At 55.0% G+C, this 19,414-nt stretch overlaps 1 protein-coding gene across 1 annotated transcript in view; it reads left to right on the forward strand.

Moving 5' to 3' along the window:
- Positions 1 to 19,414, forward strand: part of LOC132835130 (polyamine-transporting ATPase 13A3-like) — a 69,755-nt gene that overhangs the window by 22,716 nt on the left and 27,625 nt on the right. Inside the window, exons 11-17 of the mRNA XM_060854449.1 lie at positions 2,144 to 2,335; positions 2,455 to 2,612; positions 4,890 to 5,078; positions 6,284 to 6,345; positions 9,861 to 10,011; positions 17,015 to 17,131; positions 18,487 to 18,504. Coding sequence (XP_060710432.1) covers positions 2,144 to 2,335; positions 2,455 to 2,612; positions 4,890 to 5,078; positions 6,284 to 6,345; positions 9,861 to 10,011; positions 17,015 to 17,131; positions 18,487 to 18,504 — 887 coding nt within the window. The remainder of the gene's footprint in view (positions 1 to 2,143; positions 2,336 to 2,454; positions 2,613 to 4,889; positions 5,079 to 6,283; positions 6,346 to 9,860; positions 10,012 to 17,014; positions 17,132 to 18,486; positions 18,505 to 19,414) is intronic.

A 19,414-nucleotide genomic window follows, 5' to 3' on the forward strand; every position in this document is an offset into this window, starting at 1 on the left:
GATTGTTGGGAAAACCCGTCTATCTCGCTATTGTCCTTCAGGGAAGGAAACTGCCATCCTGACCTGGTCTGGCCTACATGTGACTCCAGACCCACAACCATGTGGTTTACTCTTAACTGCCCTCTGGGCAATTAGGGATGGATAATAAATGCTGCCTCGCCAACCATGGCTTCATTCCGTGAATTAATTTTTTTGTAAAAACTAGAGAAATGAAGGAATTAAGTTAGAAGTTCAGCAGTCTTTGAGTCCTCCTCTTAGCTCGGTCTCTCCGGCAGACTGCCCATTGCTGCAGATACCAGGGGACCACCTTCACCACTCGCTCTTCCTGCGTTGGTCCACGATGCTATCGCTGCTGCTGAAGCTGCTGCCTCCGGAGCATGCCCAGGCAGGACCCCCCCCCCCCCCCCCCCCCCCCCCACACACACCGGGATGCTGGGCCGAGAGACTGCCACGCTCCACAGAGATACCAGTCTGTCGTCCGATGTCTGACCTGATCAGTAGGAGGCATTGCCCTGCCAAATGACTAAACCTGCCAGAACCATAGTGACAGTCAGAATGGGCTCATCGCTGAGGTTATCGTTGATTACAAAGGGGAATTGGACACAGGAGTGAGGATGGTGTTCTGTTCTGGAGAGACCCTCTATGGAGTACTGCGGGCATTATTGGACTCCATGTTTAAAGAAGGATGTAAATGTGTTAAAAGCAAGGGGGGGTGGTGGGAAGTGAAAGATTGTGGGGGATTGGTTGGGGAGAGGCGAGAATGTGAAATAATCAGGTCAACCTCCACTGGTGGAGCAAGTTTGAGCAACTGAGTGACCTCCAAATCCATACGTTTGTACGTTCAGAGGAAGGCGAGGTGTTTGTCAAAATAGGGAACAATGGGAATATCTTGCCGAAGGCTGGAGGGGTTCACTGGTTGAATGAATGAGGCCTGTTCTCCCTGGAGCAGTGAAGGGAGATTAGATATACAAAGCAGAACAGGCAGCGTCTATGGAGAAAGATTCAGCGTTAACATTTCAGATCACGGCGGCCCCTCTTTGGGACAGTTCTGCAGACCTCCAGCTGCTTTTGAGGGGCAATTTAATAGCTGTGTACTAAATTGTGAGAGGTTTTTGATGGACTAAGTGGTGAGTGAGTGCCAAGATGAGAGTGGTGCTGGAAAAGCACAGCAACATCTAAGGAGCAGGAAAATCGACGTTTCGGCCAAAAGCCCTTCTTCATTCCTGATGAAGCACTTTTGCCCGAATCATTGATTCTCCTGCTCCTCGGATGCTGCCTGACCTGCTGTTGCTTTTCCAGCACCACTCTCATCTTGACTCTGACCTCCAGTATCTGCAGTCCCTCGCTTCCTCCCTGATGAGTGAGTGAGTCCAGGGACACTATGTCCAAAGGGCACAGATTGAAGATAAAAATAACCCATGGGGGAGGTGAGGAACGTGAAGAGAAACATTTAAGCGCGGCGTGTCGCAGTCTGGATTACGCCGCTCGAGAGGATGCTTGGAGCGGATACAGTGGGAGCTTTCAAAAGGTGAGGTTGAATAAATATGTGAAGGAGAGAATAGCTGCAGGTCTGCGGGTCAAGTGGAAGGGAGTGGGCTAATTGTATGGTAAGGTCCAGCACCGTTCAAGGCAATGCAATCTAGCATTGCATCCTGTGTTCCCTCCGTGTCAGATGCTCAGCGGCAGCAATGTGGACCATCACTAAGATGCACCACGGCTGCCTTAACTGCGCCTCCAAGACCTCGAACGTTTAAAATGACAAGGGCGGCATTGGGAGCCCAACCTCCTGGAAATTCCTCTCCGAGTCGCTGGATCAAAAATCCTGGAGTCCCTTCCCTAACAGCATTGTGGGTGTCCCTTAACACCCCTCAGACTGGAGAACTTGCAAGAGGCAACTCCAACGCTACCAGTACCACCGCCTTGAGGGCAATTAGGGATGGGTAATAAATGCTGGCCTGGTCAACGAAACCCATATCCCATGAACGACTGAAAAGAACGCAGCATGAGTTGTCCAGCCTCCTCCCCTCATTTGACTCGGATCAATTATCACTGGTCACCACCTTCGAAAGACTCTCTCTTGTGGCCCATGAATTGCCTTTTTAATGGCGTGTCTTGCTTTCTGTCTTCCCCCGCCCCACCACAGGGGAAAGTGTGCCCATCCTGAAAACCAACCTCCCGGTCCCTTCCCAGTGCAATGGGACGGCGCAGGAAGAGGAGGAGGAAGAGGTATACAGTCCAGAGAACCACAAGCGCCATACTCTCTTCTGCGGCACGGCGGTCATCCAGACGCGGTTTTACAGGGGTGAGCCGGTGAAAGCTGTCGTTGTCCGTACAGGTACGTGGGGGAGAATGAGGTTGATGATAGGGTCTGAGCTGCCTGACTTGACCTTGACCATATCTCGAGAAGTTCTCAATCCTTGTTTTTTTCTCCCCCCACTCTCCATCTCTCCTCAGGCTTTTACACCTCGAAAGGGCAGCTGGTTTGCTCGATCCTTTACCCGAAGCCCACCGACTTCAAGCTGTACCGCGATGCATATCGGTTCCTGCTCTGCCTGGTGTGCCTGGCTGGGGTCGGCATGGTCTACAGCATAGTCAGCAGTGCCCTGAACGGGGTGAGGATGGAGTGCGACCTGGGTAGCGGCGGCCTTGCAATCCACTCTCCTTTCTTTGTTGTTATCGTAGATGTCACAGAGTGCCTACAGTGTGGAAACAGGCCCTTCGGCCCAACAAGTCCACACCAGTCCTCTGAAGAGTAATCCATCCAGTTCCATGCCCACTACCCTATATTTACCCCCTGACTAATGCACCCAACCTGCACATCTTTGGACGCCTCATCTTCCGCCTTGGGACCCTGCAACCACACAGGATCAACGTGGATTTCACCAGTTTCCTCATTTCTCCACCCTCACCGTATCCCAGTCTCAAGCCTGGAACTCAGCACCACATCCTTGACCAGTCCTACCTGTCCATCTTCCTTCCTTCCCATCGATCCGCTCCACTCTCCCCTCCAACCTATCACTTCCACCCCCACCTTCATCTACCAATCACATTCCCAGCTACCATCCCCCCCAGCCCCCATCCTGCTCCGATTTATCTCTCAGCACTGTCCCCCGCAACCTCGGATGCTGCCAGACCTGCTGTGCTTTTCCAGCACCACCCTCTCGACTCTGATCTCCAGCATCTGCAGTCCTCACTTTCTCCTAGGTGCTGTCATATCCCGAGGCCAAGTTCCAGAACTCCGTGTTTGAACCCCTCGGTCAGATTTTGACCCCTGCTACTTTACTGAAACCGCTCTGTATCATGTCACCGCTGCCATCCGATGACGAAGCCAACCGTTCTCCACCTGTCTGCAGCCTGAGGCCTAGTCTCCTGCACAATCCTTTCACAACACCTCTCTGCTGTCACCTAGCTGAATGTAGCTGGTCTCGCCCGCGGTGCTTTTCCCGCACCACACTCTCGGCATCTTTGGACTGTGGGAGGAAACCGGAGCACCCGGAGGAAACCCACGCAGCCGCAGGGGGGATTGTGGAAACTCCACACGGACAGTCGGCTGAGGCGGGAATCGAACCCAGGTCCCTGGTGCTGTGAGGCAGCAGTGCTAACCTCTGAGCCATTATGCAGCCCATCGTTGTATTTCTTTGACTTGTCGGCTCAGCTCCTGTGTTGCCGTGGGTTTGAGGCAAGGTCTTAATGTTGGGGTGAGGGGCACCCAGGCCTGGCTTCCGCTGGGATGTTGATTGTGCTGGGATTAGCCTCCGTGCCTCTCTCACCTGTCAGTTTAGTAGAAATTCAAAATAGACCAGTTATATTCCAGGTGATAGATTAAGCATTTGTGACATTTTAGTGCATTTGGATGAAATGTTAGAGGTCACCGTGGGGGTGATGGTACTGGATAGTAAATCCAGAGACTGAGGCTAATGGTCCAGAAACGAGGGTTCAAACCCCTCCGTGACAGCTGGTGGAAGTCAAATTCACTTATTAAATCTGGAAAGTAATTAAATAGTAAAGGTTAAAAAGTAGCATCAGTTCATTGGTTCACCAATGGCCTTAGGATTATAGAATCCCTAGAGTATGGAAGAAGGCCATTCAGCCCATCGAGTCCAACCAACCCTCTGAAGAGCATCCCACCCCCTCCGCCCAGGCTATCCCTGCAGCCCTGCATTTCTTCATGGCCTATCCACCTGACCTGCATATCTGTGGGAGGAAACCAGAGCACTCGGAGGAAGCCCACGCAGACACAGGGAGAAAGTGCTTTTGGAGTGGTTGCTAAACAGTATGGTGCATGTTTCCAGTATCTGAGGGCTACAGGAAGGTAAACAAGCTGCAAATATTTAAGGGCCTTGGGTTGATGAAAATGGCTGTTCAGATGTTTCAACTTGTTAAATGGGTCTCCTGATGGCCCACCTTAACCAGTTTTGTCCTGTCGTTACCGGTCAGTCTTCCGTGACGTGACCCTATGTGTTAACAGTGTACAGCGGCACCTTCCAAACCTTTTCCCCAACGTTCCTCAGTTTCAAGGCTTGAAAATGATCTCGACCCTGATGTGAGACTGGAGACAGCAGAGGTGTGAGAGAGATGTGTGACAACTGGTGAGGAGATGTCCAGGAAATGGGGCAGCGGTGAACTATGGGAGCATCTGTTAGTGTGGCTTGGCTGCTTTAACTTGGTCAGAACACCACATCAGCCTTCTGAAGGGCACCATCCCCCACTTTGGAAAGGCCTGCCTTGCATACCTGGGAGAAGCAAATTATTTCTTTAAGCTGCAGCGTATATGTCTCCCTGACCTATCCTGGTGTTAATTGTGTTTGGCCTGGGGTGCGGTGGAGAAGAGGTTGTGGGAGGGTGTTTGCGATTGACCTTTACTGACCTCTCCCCTTTCTTGACCCCAGGAGGTGGCTCAGCGTATCGTCATCGAGGCGCTGGACATCATCACGATCACCGTGCCGCCCGCCCTCCCCGCTGCCATGACGGCTGGCATCGTCTACGCTCAGCATCGCCTCAAGAAGAAGGGCATCTACTCTATCAGCCCGCAGCGCATCAATGTGTGTGGGCAGCTCAATCTGGTCTGCTTTGACAAGGTCAGTGCCCTTGGAGAGGGGGACAGCGGCGCTGAGCAGGTGGGAGGGAGGTTGGGCTGCTCCTTAATGTGTCCGTCCACTCCCTGCACATTCCTAAAATCTCCACCTGTCTCCTCCCATCACGTCCCATTTTCTCTGAGGGTCTGACCCGCTGACTCGGCCCTGACTGTCCCCTTCAAGCTTTCCTTCTGCTCACTGGTCAGGTACAGCATTGTGGCCAAACTGCGTTGATTGAAGGTGAGCTCTATCTCACAGTGTTGTTGAAAACCAACGACCCAACATTGCCCCATTCCTCTTGAGGACACTGCGTGTCATCCCTCAAGCGTAATATCCCGATGTATTAGGTTTCTGAAATGATTTCCCAACGAGGTTTGAGAAAATCTGTAGCTGAGGTTGAGGTTCTGGATGTAGGTTCGCTTGTTGAGCTGGAAGGTTCATGATCAGAAGCTTTGTCCGGAGGCTCACTGAAGCTGTTACCTAGTGAGGTGACGAAACGTCTGAAAATGAACCTTCCAGCTCAGTGAGCAATCCTACATCCATAAATTCCCAACCTTTGTGTGAATCGGCACCTTTGACTGATGAAGTAAAAGTTAAACATTGCGATGGATAGAGGGCGAGCGCTTCCTCTTAGTGCTCAGGTTGGTCACATCTCCACTTTCACTTTAGCAATTGGGACAAATTCCCAACAGGGAACTGGGCCATTCAGTCCATCCAAGTACTGTTGTTGACGTCCCACATAAGCTCCTCCCACTTCTATCTCACTCCATTAACTGCTCTTTCTGTTCCTTCCTCCCTTGTGCATTTATGCAGCTTCTGCCCTGAACGTGTCTACATTTATGACTTTGACCACTGCTGTGTGATTGAGTTTCTCAGTCTCACCACTCTCTGTAGAGATGTTTCTCCTGAATTCCAATGCGACTGTCTATCTGATACCTTTGGCTCCGATTACTGGTCTCTCTGATAATGCAAGCATCCTTTCTACATTCAACCTATCGATCTTCTCCAAACTTTGAAAAGTTGCTATCAGTTGGCCATGTCTATGACAGAAGAGAGCCCCATCCTGTTCAGGCTTTCCCAGCTGGTTCACTGTGTCCATGTATACAGAGTAGAATTATCCTACCTACTATGACAGTCCTTTCCCTCTCCCACCCGCAGCTTCTCTAACTATCTTCATTTATTTAACCTCTGCTTCTGTTGTTCTGCAGACAGGGACGCTGACCGAGGATGGTCTGGACATGTGGGGTTTTCTCCGTGCTCAGGATGGAAGGTGAGGCCAGTAATATCTAGCCCAAACCCCTTAGTGTGTGGGGGAGTGTACGTGTGTGTGTTGGGGGGTGTATACGTGTGTGTGGGGGGAGGGTGTACATTGTGTGTGTGTGGGGGGAGGGTGTACATTGTGTGTGTGGGGGGTGGTGTACATGTGTGTGTCAGGGGAGCCTGGAATTGGAATTGTGATAATCTACTTGCTTCCTGTTTGTAACTGGGTTCCAAGTAACCCACAGCAGCAGGTGGTTAGGTAACCAGGGTGGGTTAATCCGTTCGCTTGGTCTCTCGAGCTTGGGTATGAGGCGTACAGCACGGGAACAGACCCTTTGGTCCAACCAGTCCATGCCAACCGTAATCCAAACTAAACTACTCCCGCATTCCATGTGCTTGAACTTATCGGAATGTCTTTTAAACGTTGTAACTATATCTGCATCCTCCACTTCTCCTGGGAGTTCATTCCACACGCAAACCACTTTCTGTGTTAAAACAACAAAAAAAGCCCCCTTCCATGTCTTGTTTAAATCTTTCTCCTCTCGCCTTAAAAATATGCTCCTTCAGTCGTGAAATCCCTTACCCGAGGGAAAAGGCACTTTATCGCTACTCATGATTTTATAAACCATCCCATAACCTCCTACACTCCTGAGGGGGAAAAAGAAATCCGGCCTATTCAGTCTCTCCTCATAACTCAAATCCTCCATTCCCGGCAACGTCCTGGTCAATCTCTCCTGAACCCTCTCCAGTTTAATGATATCCTTCCTACACCAGGGCGAGCAGAACTGGACACAGTTACTCCAGAAGGGACCTCACCAACATCCTGTACAACCTCAACATGCCGTCCCAACTCCTGTACTCACAAGGTCTGTGCAATGACGGCAAGCGTGCGACATGCCTTCTTAACCATATATGAGGCAAACTTCAAAGAATTATGAACCTAAACCCCTAGACCCCTCTGTTCTGCAATATTACCCAAAGCCCTACATTTAATTGTATAAATTGTTGTACCAAAATGCGAAACCTGGCATTTATTGAATTAAACTCCATCTGCCACTCCTCAGCCCATTGACCCAATTGATCAAGATCTCTTTGTAACCTTAGATACCTTCTACACCGTCCACTATATCACCAATCTGCAAACATACTTCCGCTGCCTGCTGTATTCTCATCCATCTAATTTATATAAATGACAACCAGACATGGACCCAGCACCGATGCATACATACTTATCTGTACGGTAGCATAGTGGCTATGGAACCAGGCTAACAGCCCAGCGGAGGTCAGTTCACCGCCCCGGGCTGCCTGCTCCCGCTCCAGGTCACCGCCCCGGGCTGCCTGCTCCCGCTCCAGGTCACCGCCCCGGGCTGCCTGCTCCCGCTCCAGGTCACCGCCCCGGGCTGCCTGCTCCCGCTCCAGGTCACCGCCCCGGGCTGCCTGCTCCCGCTCCAGGTCACCGCCCCGGGCTGCCTGCTCCCGCTCCAGGTCACCGCCCCGGGCTGCCTGCTCCCGCTCCAGGTCACCGCCCCGGGCTGCCTGCTCCCGCTCCAGGTCACCGCCCCGGGCTGCCTGCTCCCGCTCCAGGTCACCGCCCCGGGCTGCCTGCTCCCGCTCCAGGTCACCGCCCCGGGCTGCCTGCTCCCGCTCCAGGTCACCGCCCCGGGCTGCCTGCTCCCGCTCCAGGTCACCGCCCCGGGCTGCCTGCTCCCGCTCCAGGTCACCGCCCCGGGCTGCCTGCTCCCGCTCCAGGTCACCGCCCCGGGCTGCCTGCTCCCGCTCCAGGTCACCGCCCCGGGCTGCCTGCTCCCGCTCCAGGTCACCGCCCCGGGCTGCCTGCTCCCGCTCCAGGTCACCGCCCCGGGCTGCCTGCTCCCGCTCCAGGTCACCGCCCCGGGCTGCCTGCTCCCGCTCCAGGTCACCGCCCCGGGCTGCCTGCTCCCGCTCCAGGTCACCGCCCCGGGCTGCCTGCTCCCGCTCCAGGTCACCGCCCCGGGCTGCCTGCTCCCGCTCCAGGTCACCGCCCCGGGCTGCCTGCTCCCGCTCCAGGTCACCGCCCCGGGCTGCCTGCTCCCGCTCCAGGTCACCGCCCCGGGCTGCCTGCTCCCGCTCCAGGTCACCGCCCCGGGCTGCCTGCTCCCGCTCCAGGTCACCGCCCCGGGCTGCCTGCTCCCGCTCCAGGTCACCGCCCCGGGCTGCCTGCTCCCGCTCCAGGTCACCGCCCCGGGCTGCCTGCTCCCGCTCCAGGTCACCGCCCCGGGCTGCCTGCTCCCGCTCCAGGTCACCGCCCCGGGCTGCCTGCTCCCGCTCCAGGTCACCGCCCCGGGCTGCCTGCTCCCGCTCCAGGTCACCGCCCCGGGCTGCCTGCTCCCGCTCCAGGTCACCGCCCCGGGCTGCCTGCTCCCGCTCCAGGTCACCGCCCCGGGCTGCCTGCTCCCGCTCCAGGTCACCGCCCCGGGCTGCCTGCTCCCGCTCCAGGTCACCGCCCCGGGCTGCCTGCTCCCGCTCCAGGTCACCGCCCCGGGCTGCCTGCTCCCGCTCCAGGTCACCGCCCCGGGCTGCCTGCTCCCGCTCCAGGTCACCGCCCCGGGCTGCCTGCTCCCGCTCCAGGTCACCGCCCCGGGCTGCCTGCTCCCGCTCCAGGTCACCGCCCCGGGCTGCCTGCTCCCGCTCCAGGTCACCGCCCCGGGCTGCCTGCTCCCGCTCCAGGTCACCGCCCCGGGCTGCCTGCTCCCGCTCCAGGTCACCGCCCCGGGCTGCCTGCTCCCGCTCCAGGTCACCGCCCCGGGCTGCCTGCTCCCGCTCCAGGTCACCGCCCCGGGCTGCCTGCTCCCGCTCCAGGTCACCGCCCCGGGCTGCCTGCTCCCGCTCCAGGTCACCGCCCCGGGCTGCCTGCTCCCGCTCCAGGTCACCGCCCCGGGCTGCCTGCTCCCGCTCCAGGTCACCGCCCCGGGCTGCCTGCTCCCGCTCCAGGTCACCGCCCCGGGCTGCCTGCTCCCGCTCCAGGTCACCGCCCCGGGCTGCCTGCTCCCGCTCCAGGTCACCGCCCCGGGCTGCCTGCTCCCGCTCCAGGTCACCGCCCCGGGCTGCCTGCTCCCGCTCCAGGTCACCGCCCCGGGCTGCCTGCTCCCGCTCCAGGTCACCGCCCCGGGCTGCCTGCTCCCGCTCCAGGTCACCGCCCCGGGCTGCCTGCTCCCGCTCCAGGTCACCGCCCCGGGCTGCTGCCCACTTCTGCCATCACCACCTCCACAACTGAGCTCCTCCCCTGAAGGTAACACTCAACGTGCCACGTCTCCTAGGAAGGGCAGGGTTATATCTGTGTCCTGACAATTTACGCTTCCAGCCTTAAATTTTTCTATCTCCTCATTTTGAGCGTTGCACTGCACAGGCAGGTCCCCAGCTCGTCTCCATTCTGAGCTGGCCTTGCATCACGTGCTGTTTTCCCTCCCAGAGCTAGTCTCCTCCTCTGTGCAGCCTGTCTGACTTGGCCCGTGGTGAGTAACCGTCCTGTCCTATGCCCCTCTGCAGGTTTCTCTCCCTGGAACGCGACGTCTCTGGCCAGAATCTCTCTCGGTCGCACTTCATTGCTGCCATGGCGACCTGCCACTCACTGACTAACATCGAGGGGAAGATTTCTGGGGACCCACTAGACTGCAAGATGTTTGAGGCGACGGGCTGGGTAAGTGACTCGTTCCTCCAGCAGCAACCTGAAATTGTCCAAGACTGCCATCCGTATCTGAGCTGTCCAACTGCCTGCTGTGCCTGTGCTCCCAGGCCCACACTGGCTCCTGGTTCAGCCAAGCCTTTGCTGTGCTTTGTTTCCAAATCCCTTCATAATTTCCCCGACTCTACTGCATGTGCCCTGAGCTCAGAAATTGCCTTCCCAAAACCCTCTGCGTCTCTCTGCTGCTGACACCGCCTCCAGGGCAGAGCCCCCCTCCAGAAAGTAACACTCAACGGAAAGTGCAGTTGAATGGCCTGAGGGACCCCTCTCGGACATGACGGACCATGGGTTGCATCAGCGTTGTTCTGGCTTTCTGCTTCCTTGAAGCAACGTCGCTTGTGACTGAAGAGACCGACGCTGGAGTGACGGTCCCGGCCGCAGAGATCACATCAGTATGTGGTCGCTGATCTGTTAGAGCAGCTGCACTCCTTCCTGTGTGCCCGCTTAGCTTCTTCCTTCTCCCTGTGTTGAGGTGTTGGTTCAGGGGGCTTCTCCACTTCCTGCAGTCAGCTGCAGGTCTTTCCCAGTGCTCCATAACAATATCAAGCGCCTTCATGTCCCTCATGTAGACATCCTTGTAGCTCAGCTGGGGGCGCCCTGTGGGTCTCTTCCCGGACGTGAGCTCTCCATAGAGGATATCCTTTGGCATGCGTCCATCTTCCATGCGGTGGACATGGGCCAGCCAGCGCAGTCTCCGCTGCCCAAGCAGTGTGCATGCTGGGAAGGCCAGTGCGCGATAGGACCGCTGTGTTGGACACTGTTTTGCCAGGATATGGCGGATACTCCTCAAGTGGAAGGTATTCAGTCTTCTCTCCTGTCTGGTATGTATAGTCCATGTTTCACTGCCGTACAACAGTGTGCTTATGTAGCAGCCACTGTAGATTGACATCTTTGTCTTCACTGTCAGCTCTAGCCATGAGGCGAGCAAGAGTTGAGGTTGCTTTCCCAATCCTCTTGTCAATCTCGGTGTCCAAGGAGAGTTTGGCTGTGATGGTAGAACCAAAGTACGTTAACTGATGGATGACGATGAGCCCGTAGTTGTTATGTATCCTGTCCCAGGACGCTTGTCGTCTTCAGACTGAGAGTCAGCCCGAAATCCTTGCAAGCGTGGAAGAGGCGATCTATCAGTAACTGGAGTGCCTGCTAGGTGTGTGTTGCAACTGCAGCATCGTCGGCAAACAGCCGATGTCCCTGATGAGTGCTGCACGTACTTCTGTCTTGGCTCTGAGGCGGGCCAGGTTGAAGAGCCTGCAGTAGGTAAGTCCCCTCCATTGCTGTGCCAAAGGCATGTTTCAGGAGCACAGCAAAATAAAACCCCAGAGAGTGTGGGAGTGAGGGCGCAGCCTTGTTTGCCACTGCTGCGAATGTCAAAGGACTCAGAAGAGCCGCCGTTGAACTGCACTGTCCCATTCATGTTTCTGCGGAAGGACTCTATCATGTTCAGCAGTTTCAGTGAGCAGCCAATCTTCAAGGGAACCTTGAACAGGCCGTTTCTGCTGACCAGGCCCAACGCCTCGGTGAGGTCAATGAAAGTGACATACACAGGCACTTTCTGTTCCTGCATTGGCGAAGGGTGAGGATCATGTCTACTGTTGACCTTTTAACTCTGAAGCCACACTGTGACTCTGAGTATACCCCTTCTGCCAGTTTCTGCAGGCGAGACAAGATGACCTGAGCAAAGGTTTTGCCAACGATGTTGAGGAGAGAGAGAGAGACGCTTCTGTAGTTGTTGCAGTCGCTTCTCTCATCCTTGTTCTTGTGGGGGGGCAATGATCTTGGCACCCCTCATGGCCTGTGGTACAGCTCCTTCTTGCCAGCACTGACAGAGGACTTCATCCAATGGGAGCAGGAAGCTACCTTTGATCAGATCGGGAGGAATCCCATCACTATCCAGGCCCTTAGCTGTGGCCAAGCTGTCAATGGCCTTGCTTATCTCTTCCCCTGATGACTCTGTGTCTCGCTTGTCCATGGTCAGCAAGCATGTGATGGCATCAAGCGCTGAAGCAGACGCTGTGTACTCTCTGGGGTCAAGATCAGTGTAGTGTTCATCCCAGCTCTCCATCTGTGGGCCTTTGTATGTGTTTACTTCCCCAGTAGAGGATGTGAGGGGGACTGCCTTGTTCTGAGCTGGTCCTAGTGCCGCCTTGATGCCTTCATACATTCCCCTAATGTTCCCGTTATAGCGGCCGTCTGAATTTCCTCACTTAGCTGCGTCCTGTACTCATTAGCGCAACGCCTGGCACTCTGCTGAACCTTGTTCCTGGCAGTGCTGAGAATCTGCAGGTTCTTCCTGTTAGCTGACCGCTTGTCCTCAGCTGGGGCGACACGCTTGGCTTCAACAATAGGGGTCATCTCGGTTGCCTTAGCCTCTAACGAGTCGTTTGTCTTACAGGTTGTCTTCCCAAAGATGGCCAGGGCTGCGCGGTACATGGTTTCCCGCAAGGATTCCCACTTATCTGTGGCAGAGTCTCCGTGTCGCGAGGTGCTGAGTTCTCTCTCTGGAAAGCCACTGTTGTATAAGGTCTGGCTGGGACATCTTGCTGACATTGATTGTAAGGTTTACCCTGTTGCTTATTGCGATGGAATCTCTTAGGCTGCAACCTGATCTTGCACCCACTGAGGTGCGTTACGGACTGCACTGTGGTAAGTGCGTGCATGAAGAACATGCGTGATGGCAGCACGCCTAATTAGGATCAGATGGTAATGCCAATGCTTTGAGCCCGGCTGTCTCCAGGAAACCTTATGCTGAGGCTTTGTCTGGAAGGAGGAGTTGGTGATGCACAAGTCGTGGTAAGTGCACAGCCCGAGGAGTCGCTGTCCATTCTCGTTCATTTTGCCAACACCAAAATCCGCAAGGCAGGAGGGCCACGAGTCGGGTTCTGCACCCAGAAGAGCAAGTTGCTCCTTCCTAACGAGGGCTGCAAGATTGTCGTTGAACTCGTCCTTTATGTGGAGGACCTTGCCGGGGCCTACATGCTGATGAGGGTGACTGGGCCTGCGATGGTGTTGAGGTAAAATGTTGAGGGTCACTCTGGGCCCTTGCTGCCTGGTTCTACTGCTTCCATCAGGCTGTTTGTCACTGCTAAGCTGACCCCGTGCTCTCTGGGCTTGTCAGAGCTCTTCTGCAGCCAGTAAACCGTGTAGTCCTTCTCTGTCAGTGAGCCCGCCTCTGTCAGCCTTGTTTCCTGGAGGGCAGCTAGCTCCACATTGACTCTCCCGAGCTCGTTATTTACAGCAGCTGGTTTCCTAGAGTCGCTGATGTCCTGGAGGTTTCCCGGAAAGGCCGGTCATCATTGTCCGGACATTCCAACTTGCCGGATTTAGAGCTCTCCTCTTTTGTTGTCGGTGCGGTGATTAGAGTTTGCCGTTCGGTTAATTCCCAATCCCCGTACACCGAATGAGGATAGCAGATTGTGGTGGGACAGCACCTTACTGACTGTCCCTCCCCCTGCCGGGAGCAGCCCCTGGCGTTGTGTGTCGTGTTGATGCTGTGGGTGAAGCCGGAGAATCCTCTCCGGGTGTGGTGGTGTTCGGGTGCAAGCCTCAGCTATGTGGTATGGCCTCACGACACTGGCTAATCCAAAGCAACAGCAAAGCCGTTATAGTTTGGTCCCAGCACGGTCACAGGAGCTGCCAAAACGAGGTTGTAGGTAATGGCGAACTGCCTTCAGGGCCCTGGCTCCGGACCTTTCCTCCAGGTTTACTCCTGAAGCCTTTCCTACAGCTGGGTCTGACTGCCATGCAGCGGAGGTTGGAAACGAGAGATTTCCTTCTCCTTCCCGGGAAGCAGCCTGCCCTGGGTGGGGGGATGGAGCCTCTCCTCACCCTCTTCATCCACACCTCCCCTGACCCTTCCCCCATCCACATCTCCCCGACCCCTCCCCCATCCACATCACCCCTGACCCCCTTCATCTGCATCTTCCCTGACCCCTCCCCCATCCACATCTCCCCGACCCCTCCTCCATCCATATCACCCCTGACCCCCTTCATCTGCATCTCCCCTGACCCCTCCCCCGACCCCTCCCCCATCCGCATCTCTCCTGACCCCCCCCATCCACATCTCTCCTGACCCCCCCATCCGCATCTCTCCTGACCCCCTATCCACATCGCCCCTGACCCCTCCCCCATCCGCGTCTCCCCGAACCCCCTCATCCGCGTCTCCCCGACCCCCCCCCCCTCATCCGCGTCTCCCCTGACCCTCCTCATCCGCGTCTCCCCTGACCCTCCTCATCCGCGTCTCCCCCGACCCCCCTCATCCGCGTCTCCCCCGACCCCCCTCATCCGCGTCTCCCCCGACCCCCCTCATCCGCGTCTCCCCCCACCCCCCTCATCCGCGTCTCCCCCGACCCCCCCATCCGCGTCTCCCCAACCCCCCCATCTGCGTCTCCCCCGACTCCCCCTCATCTGCGTCTCCCCCGACTCCCCCTCATCTGCGTCTCCCCCGACTCCCCCTCATCCGCGTCTCCCCCGACTCCCCTCATCCGCGTCTCCCCCGACCCCCCTCATCCGCGTCTCCCCCGACCCCCCTCATCCGCGTCTCCCCCGACCCCCCTCATCCGCGTCTCCCCCGACCCCCCTCATCCGCGTCTCCCCCGACCCCCCTCATCCGCGTCTCCCCCGACCCCCCTCATCCGCGTCTCCCCCGACCCCCCTCATCCGCGTCTCCCCCGACTCCCCTCATCCGCGTCTCCCCCGACCCCCCTCATCCGCGTCTCCCCCGACCCCCCTCATCCACGTCTCTCCCGACTCCCCCTCATCCGCGTCTCCCCCGACTCCCCCTCATCCGCGTCTCCCCCGACTCCCCTCATCCGCGTCTCCCCCCACCCCCCTCATCCGCGTCTCCCCCGACTCCCCCTCATCCGCGTCTCCACCGACCCCCCCCCATCGGCGTCTCCCCTGAACCCCCCAGAACCCCCCCATCCGCGTCTCCCCTCACCCCCCCCATCCGCGTCTCTCCTCACCCCCCCATCCGCGTCTCTCCTCACCCCCCCATCCGCGTCTCTCCTCACCCCCCCATCCGCGTCTCTCCTCACCCCCCCATCCGCGTCTCCCCTGAACCCCCCCATCCGCGTCTCCCCTCATCCGCGTCTCCCCTTTTATATCTCCAACTCCCCTCCCTATCCACTCTCCCACATAACTTGCATCATCCTCTGTCTCTTGCTCGCTCTCGCTTTCTTCCCCCACCCCACCCCACCCCACCCCGTCAAGAACATCGTGTTACGACAGGTGATAAATACTGCTGCTTAATTTGAACCAGGAAAACTGAAAAGGTTTATCCCGTTCAGTAATCTGTGAAAATTTGACAAGAACTATTTAAAGTTAAAATTAACAACTTCATTTCTTAAAGTATAACCGAGAATAATTAACAGCTATTTAAACTCCTTCCTCTAACCTATTTTTTACTTTACCTTCTATAATGCTAGTCCAATAAAATCCCAGATTAAGATTTACCAAAAATTCAAATTTTCAAAACCAGTCAGATGTCGAATCTTCTTGTTATATCTTCCTCTCTCATCTTTTCTTCTTCTTAGGGATTTCTGTTTCGCAGGTTACTGGTTGATGAAGGTACCTTTAAGAGAGCTATTTTTCGGGCATTCTGTACATGCCAGTGACTTGGCAGCTCTCCTCCCAACTGTTCAAATTTCCCTGGTCTTAGAGCTTCAAGCATCAGATTGTGTCATTGGCTTTCAAGATTGTCATTATATAAAATTCAAACTTGATTGGAGTTTGGTATTTTTCCAGGTCTAATTTAAACTGATTTGTTTTGTTGTCTCCAGGCAACCTAGCTAATCTAGTTGCTTGACCAAAAAGTTACATTATATCTTGTTCAGAACACTTGGTTCTGCTATCTTTTAACTCTCTTAAAGGTGCAGTTCCACCTACACCTTCATAACAATAGAACATTCCAGCGCAGTACAGGACCTTCAGCCCTCGATGTTGCACCGACTTGTGGAAGCAATCTGAAGCCCATCTAACCTACACCATTCCATTCTCATCCATATGTCTATCCAATGACCATTTAAATGGCCTTAAAGTAGGCAAATCTACTACTGTTGCAGGCAGCGTGTTCCACTCCCCTACTACTCTCTCAGTAAAGAACTTACTTCTGACATCTGTCCTATCTCTATCACCCCTCAATTTAAAGCTATGTCCCGGCGTACTAGCCATCACTGTCCGAGGAAAAAGGCTTCACTGTCCACCCTATCTAACCCTCTGATTATCTTACATGTCTCAATTAAGTCACCTCTCAACCTTCTGTCTGACGAAAACAGCCTCCGGTCCCTCAAACTTTTCTCCTAAGACCTTCCCTCCATATCTGACAACCTCCTATTAAATCTCCTCTGAACCTTTCCAAAGCTTCCACATCCTTCCTATAATGGTGTAACCAAAACTGTACGAATTAGTCCAAGTGCGGCTGCACCAGAAGTTTGTATAGCTGCAGCATGACCTCGTGGCTCTAAAACTCGATCCCTCTGGATGGCAACTTTCAGGGATCTGTGTACATGGACCCAGAGATCTCTCTGCTCATCTACACGACCAAGAATCTTACCATTAGCCCAGTACTCTTTATTCCTGTTGTTCCTTGCAAAGGGAATCACCTCAAATTTTTCCACATTAAACTCCATTCGCCTCTTCTCAGCCCAGCTCTGCAGCTAATCTATGTCCCTCTGTAACCTGCAACATCCTTCAGCACTACCCTCAGCTCCACTGACCTTAGCGTCATCCGCAAATTTACTGACCCATCTTTCCATGCCCTCATCCAGGTCATTTATAAAAATGATTATCAGCAGTGGACGTAAAAAAGATCCTTGCGGTCCACCGCTAGTAATAGCCTCACCTGACTTGGGGTCAAAGTTCATTTCTGACCGTGATGCTAAGAGCACCTCGGGTGAGAGACCCAGTGGTGAACCCCCTTTTTCTTTTAAACTGTGGTCACCCTTCCTGTCTTGGCTTGTAGGTCCTGGAGGAGCCCACCGCTGAGGAGACAGCCCTGCACGACCAGATCATGCCCACTGTTGTACATCCCCCACGGCAGACTACCTCTGCGACACCCAGCTGTGGGGATGCTGACATGGTAGGTGGAGACCGGCTGGCCGGGAGGGTGGCGAGAGGACCCGTGGAACGTGGAGCAGTGCCATGTTTGTAGCGAATGGCAATGTGTTGCAAGAACTGCTCACCTTTGCTTCATTGATGGGAAGTGGGCATCGCTGACCAGATCTGCATGTCTTGCTCCTACCTCATCGACATGGAGAGGTTGGCGGTGAACCACTGTAGTCTGTGTGGTGTAGGGATACCTGCAGTGGGGTCTGGGGATTTTGGCCCAGAGACAGGGAAGCAACAAAGAAACTGTTCAAAGTCATGGAGTGGAGTTACGGGATTTCTTTCAATTCTTCACAAGGTGACGGTGTCGCGGGCAGTTAAGAGTCAAGCACATTGCTGTGGGTCTGGAATCACATGTAGGCTAGACCGGGTAAGGACGGCAGATTCCTTCCCTGAAGCACATGAGTGACCCAGATGGGTTTTCCCAACAATCACCAATGGATTCACGGACATCATTAGACTCTTAATTCCAGATTTTACCGAGTTCAAATTCCGCCACCTGCCACGGGATTTGAACCTGGGTCCCTAGAACATTACCTGGGCCTCTGGATTAGCACACTTGTGGTAATACCACTAGGCCGCCGCGTCCCATTGTTCCCACGCGTCTGCTGTCCTTCTCCTTCGAGATAGCAGAGGTCATGTGTTTGAAAGGTACTGGCGAGGAAGCCTGGATGAGTTGTTGCAGTGCATCGTTTAGACACCTTCCCCCTTCCACATGTCTGCCAGATCATTCAGCTGTTCTTCCAGGAGCTTACTGACCTTGACTAACTTGACGGGGTAGGTTAATTAAAAACGGGAGAAGTCCTGACAGCTGAGGCAAGTCAATTTATTGGTCTCATTAAATCAACGGGCAGTGCTAGCAGCTTATACATCAGCGGATTAACCTCGAGGATAATGCTTTACAGCACTGACCAATCCAGCCTGCATGGGAGAGATGTTCTGGAGCAGGTACAAAGAAAACTGGTCACGAGGGTAATGCAAAACCTAAAAGGTCATAGCAATCAGGAAAAAAAATAGTCTATCTTAACCCAACCTCCCCCACTTTCTCCAGAACAGGAGAACCAACTAATACAAGTCCAATTCCAGTAAAGGGTTAACCCCACTTGGTGATTACTAAAACTCCTTCATCAGTGAGATCTACCTTTTTATTTTACTTGGTTGGGGGGTGATATGTAGAAAGAAGAGAGTTATTTGTAAACGTGGTAGTGATGTACGTAATTGAGGAGCGCTGAATAATTTCTGCATTATCAATTTCCTTCTGATCGCTGTGAGCAAGCCCTTTTCCCTGCTTCTATACTGAGATTTTGATTTCTCTCCCTTGCTCTGCAGGAGCTACAGGAGCTGATGGTGAGTACAGCACTCTCCCGTTCCCTCCCTTCCACTCCGTCCGTTTCGACTGCGTTCTTTCTTTGACAACGGAAGGTTAAAGAGGTAAAAGTTGCGGCGGCACCGGAGGTCTGTAATTTGGGCCCGGCGACTGGTGGGGGAGTATAGCCCGAGAGTCGCCGCGCCTTAGGCAGGGCCTCAGCCACGACAGGAATTCACCTGCACCGCCCGGTGTCCCTCCGCACTATTATCCAGCCAACCGAGCATCGTGGAGCAGTTGGCGAAAGATTTGACGGGAGGTCGTGACTCGAAAACCGGTCTTAAGGAGCCGTCTTAAAGAAGAGGGAGGCAGAGCGTTAGAGGGAGGGATTGCCGAGGTGTGATCTCTGTTTTGGTATCCCTTCCCTCGTTACCGTTGGTAACGCCAGCCATTGCTATCCATCCCCAATTGCCCTCGATGTTAAAACAGAGGATGCTGGAGGGTTGTTGGTCACTGACACTGGGCGGGCAAGGGCCTTGATACGGTTTCTATGAAACTACCCGCAGTTTGCCATCACCAACGCTGCTGATGTGCCCTCGCCCCCTCCTCCTAAAAACAAACCAGTCTGGGTGAAGAGGGAGGTATCCCAGGAGGGGAGTTCTGGGACCCAGATGACCAGCAATGGGGATGGTACAGGAGGGAACTTGCAGGCCATCACTGCCAGGAGAATGGTACTGTTCTGGTGGGAGGTTGCTCTGGTATGTGGAGGTTGGGGCTGGCCCAGGATGAGGGAGGGAGACAGGAGGCCAAGCACCCCCTGGGTTTGCATTCCTGCTTCAGCCCTCAGCACCAGGGGAGAGACCCCACCAACTGGCCATTCACCCGTGCAGCTGGAGTGGTGGGGTCTTCCTGTTTTACGGAATGGCGACTGCGTTGGCCTGCACTGTTTCC

The sequence above is a fragment of the Hemiscyllium ocellatum genome, chromosome 44, assembly GCF_020745735.1.
Source record: "Hemiscyllium ocellatum isolate sHemOce1 chromosome 44, sHemOce1.pat.X.cur, whole genome shotgun sequence".
Lineage (NCBI taxonomy): Eukaryota > Metazoa > Chordata > Chondrichthyes > Orectolobiformes > Hemiscylliidae > Hemiscyllium > Hemiscyllium ocellatum.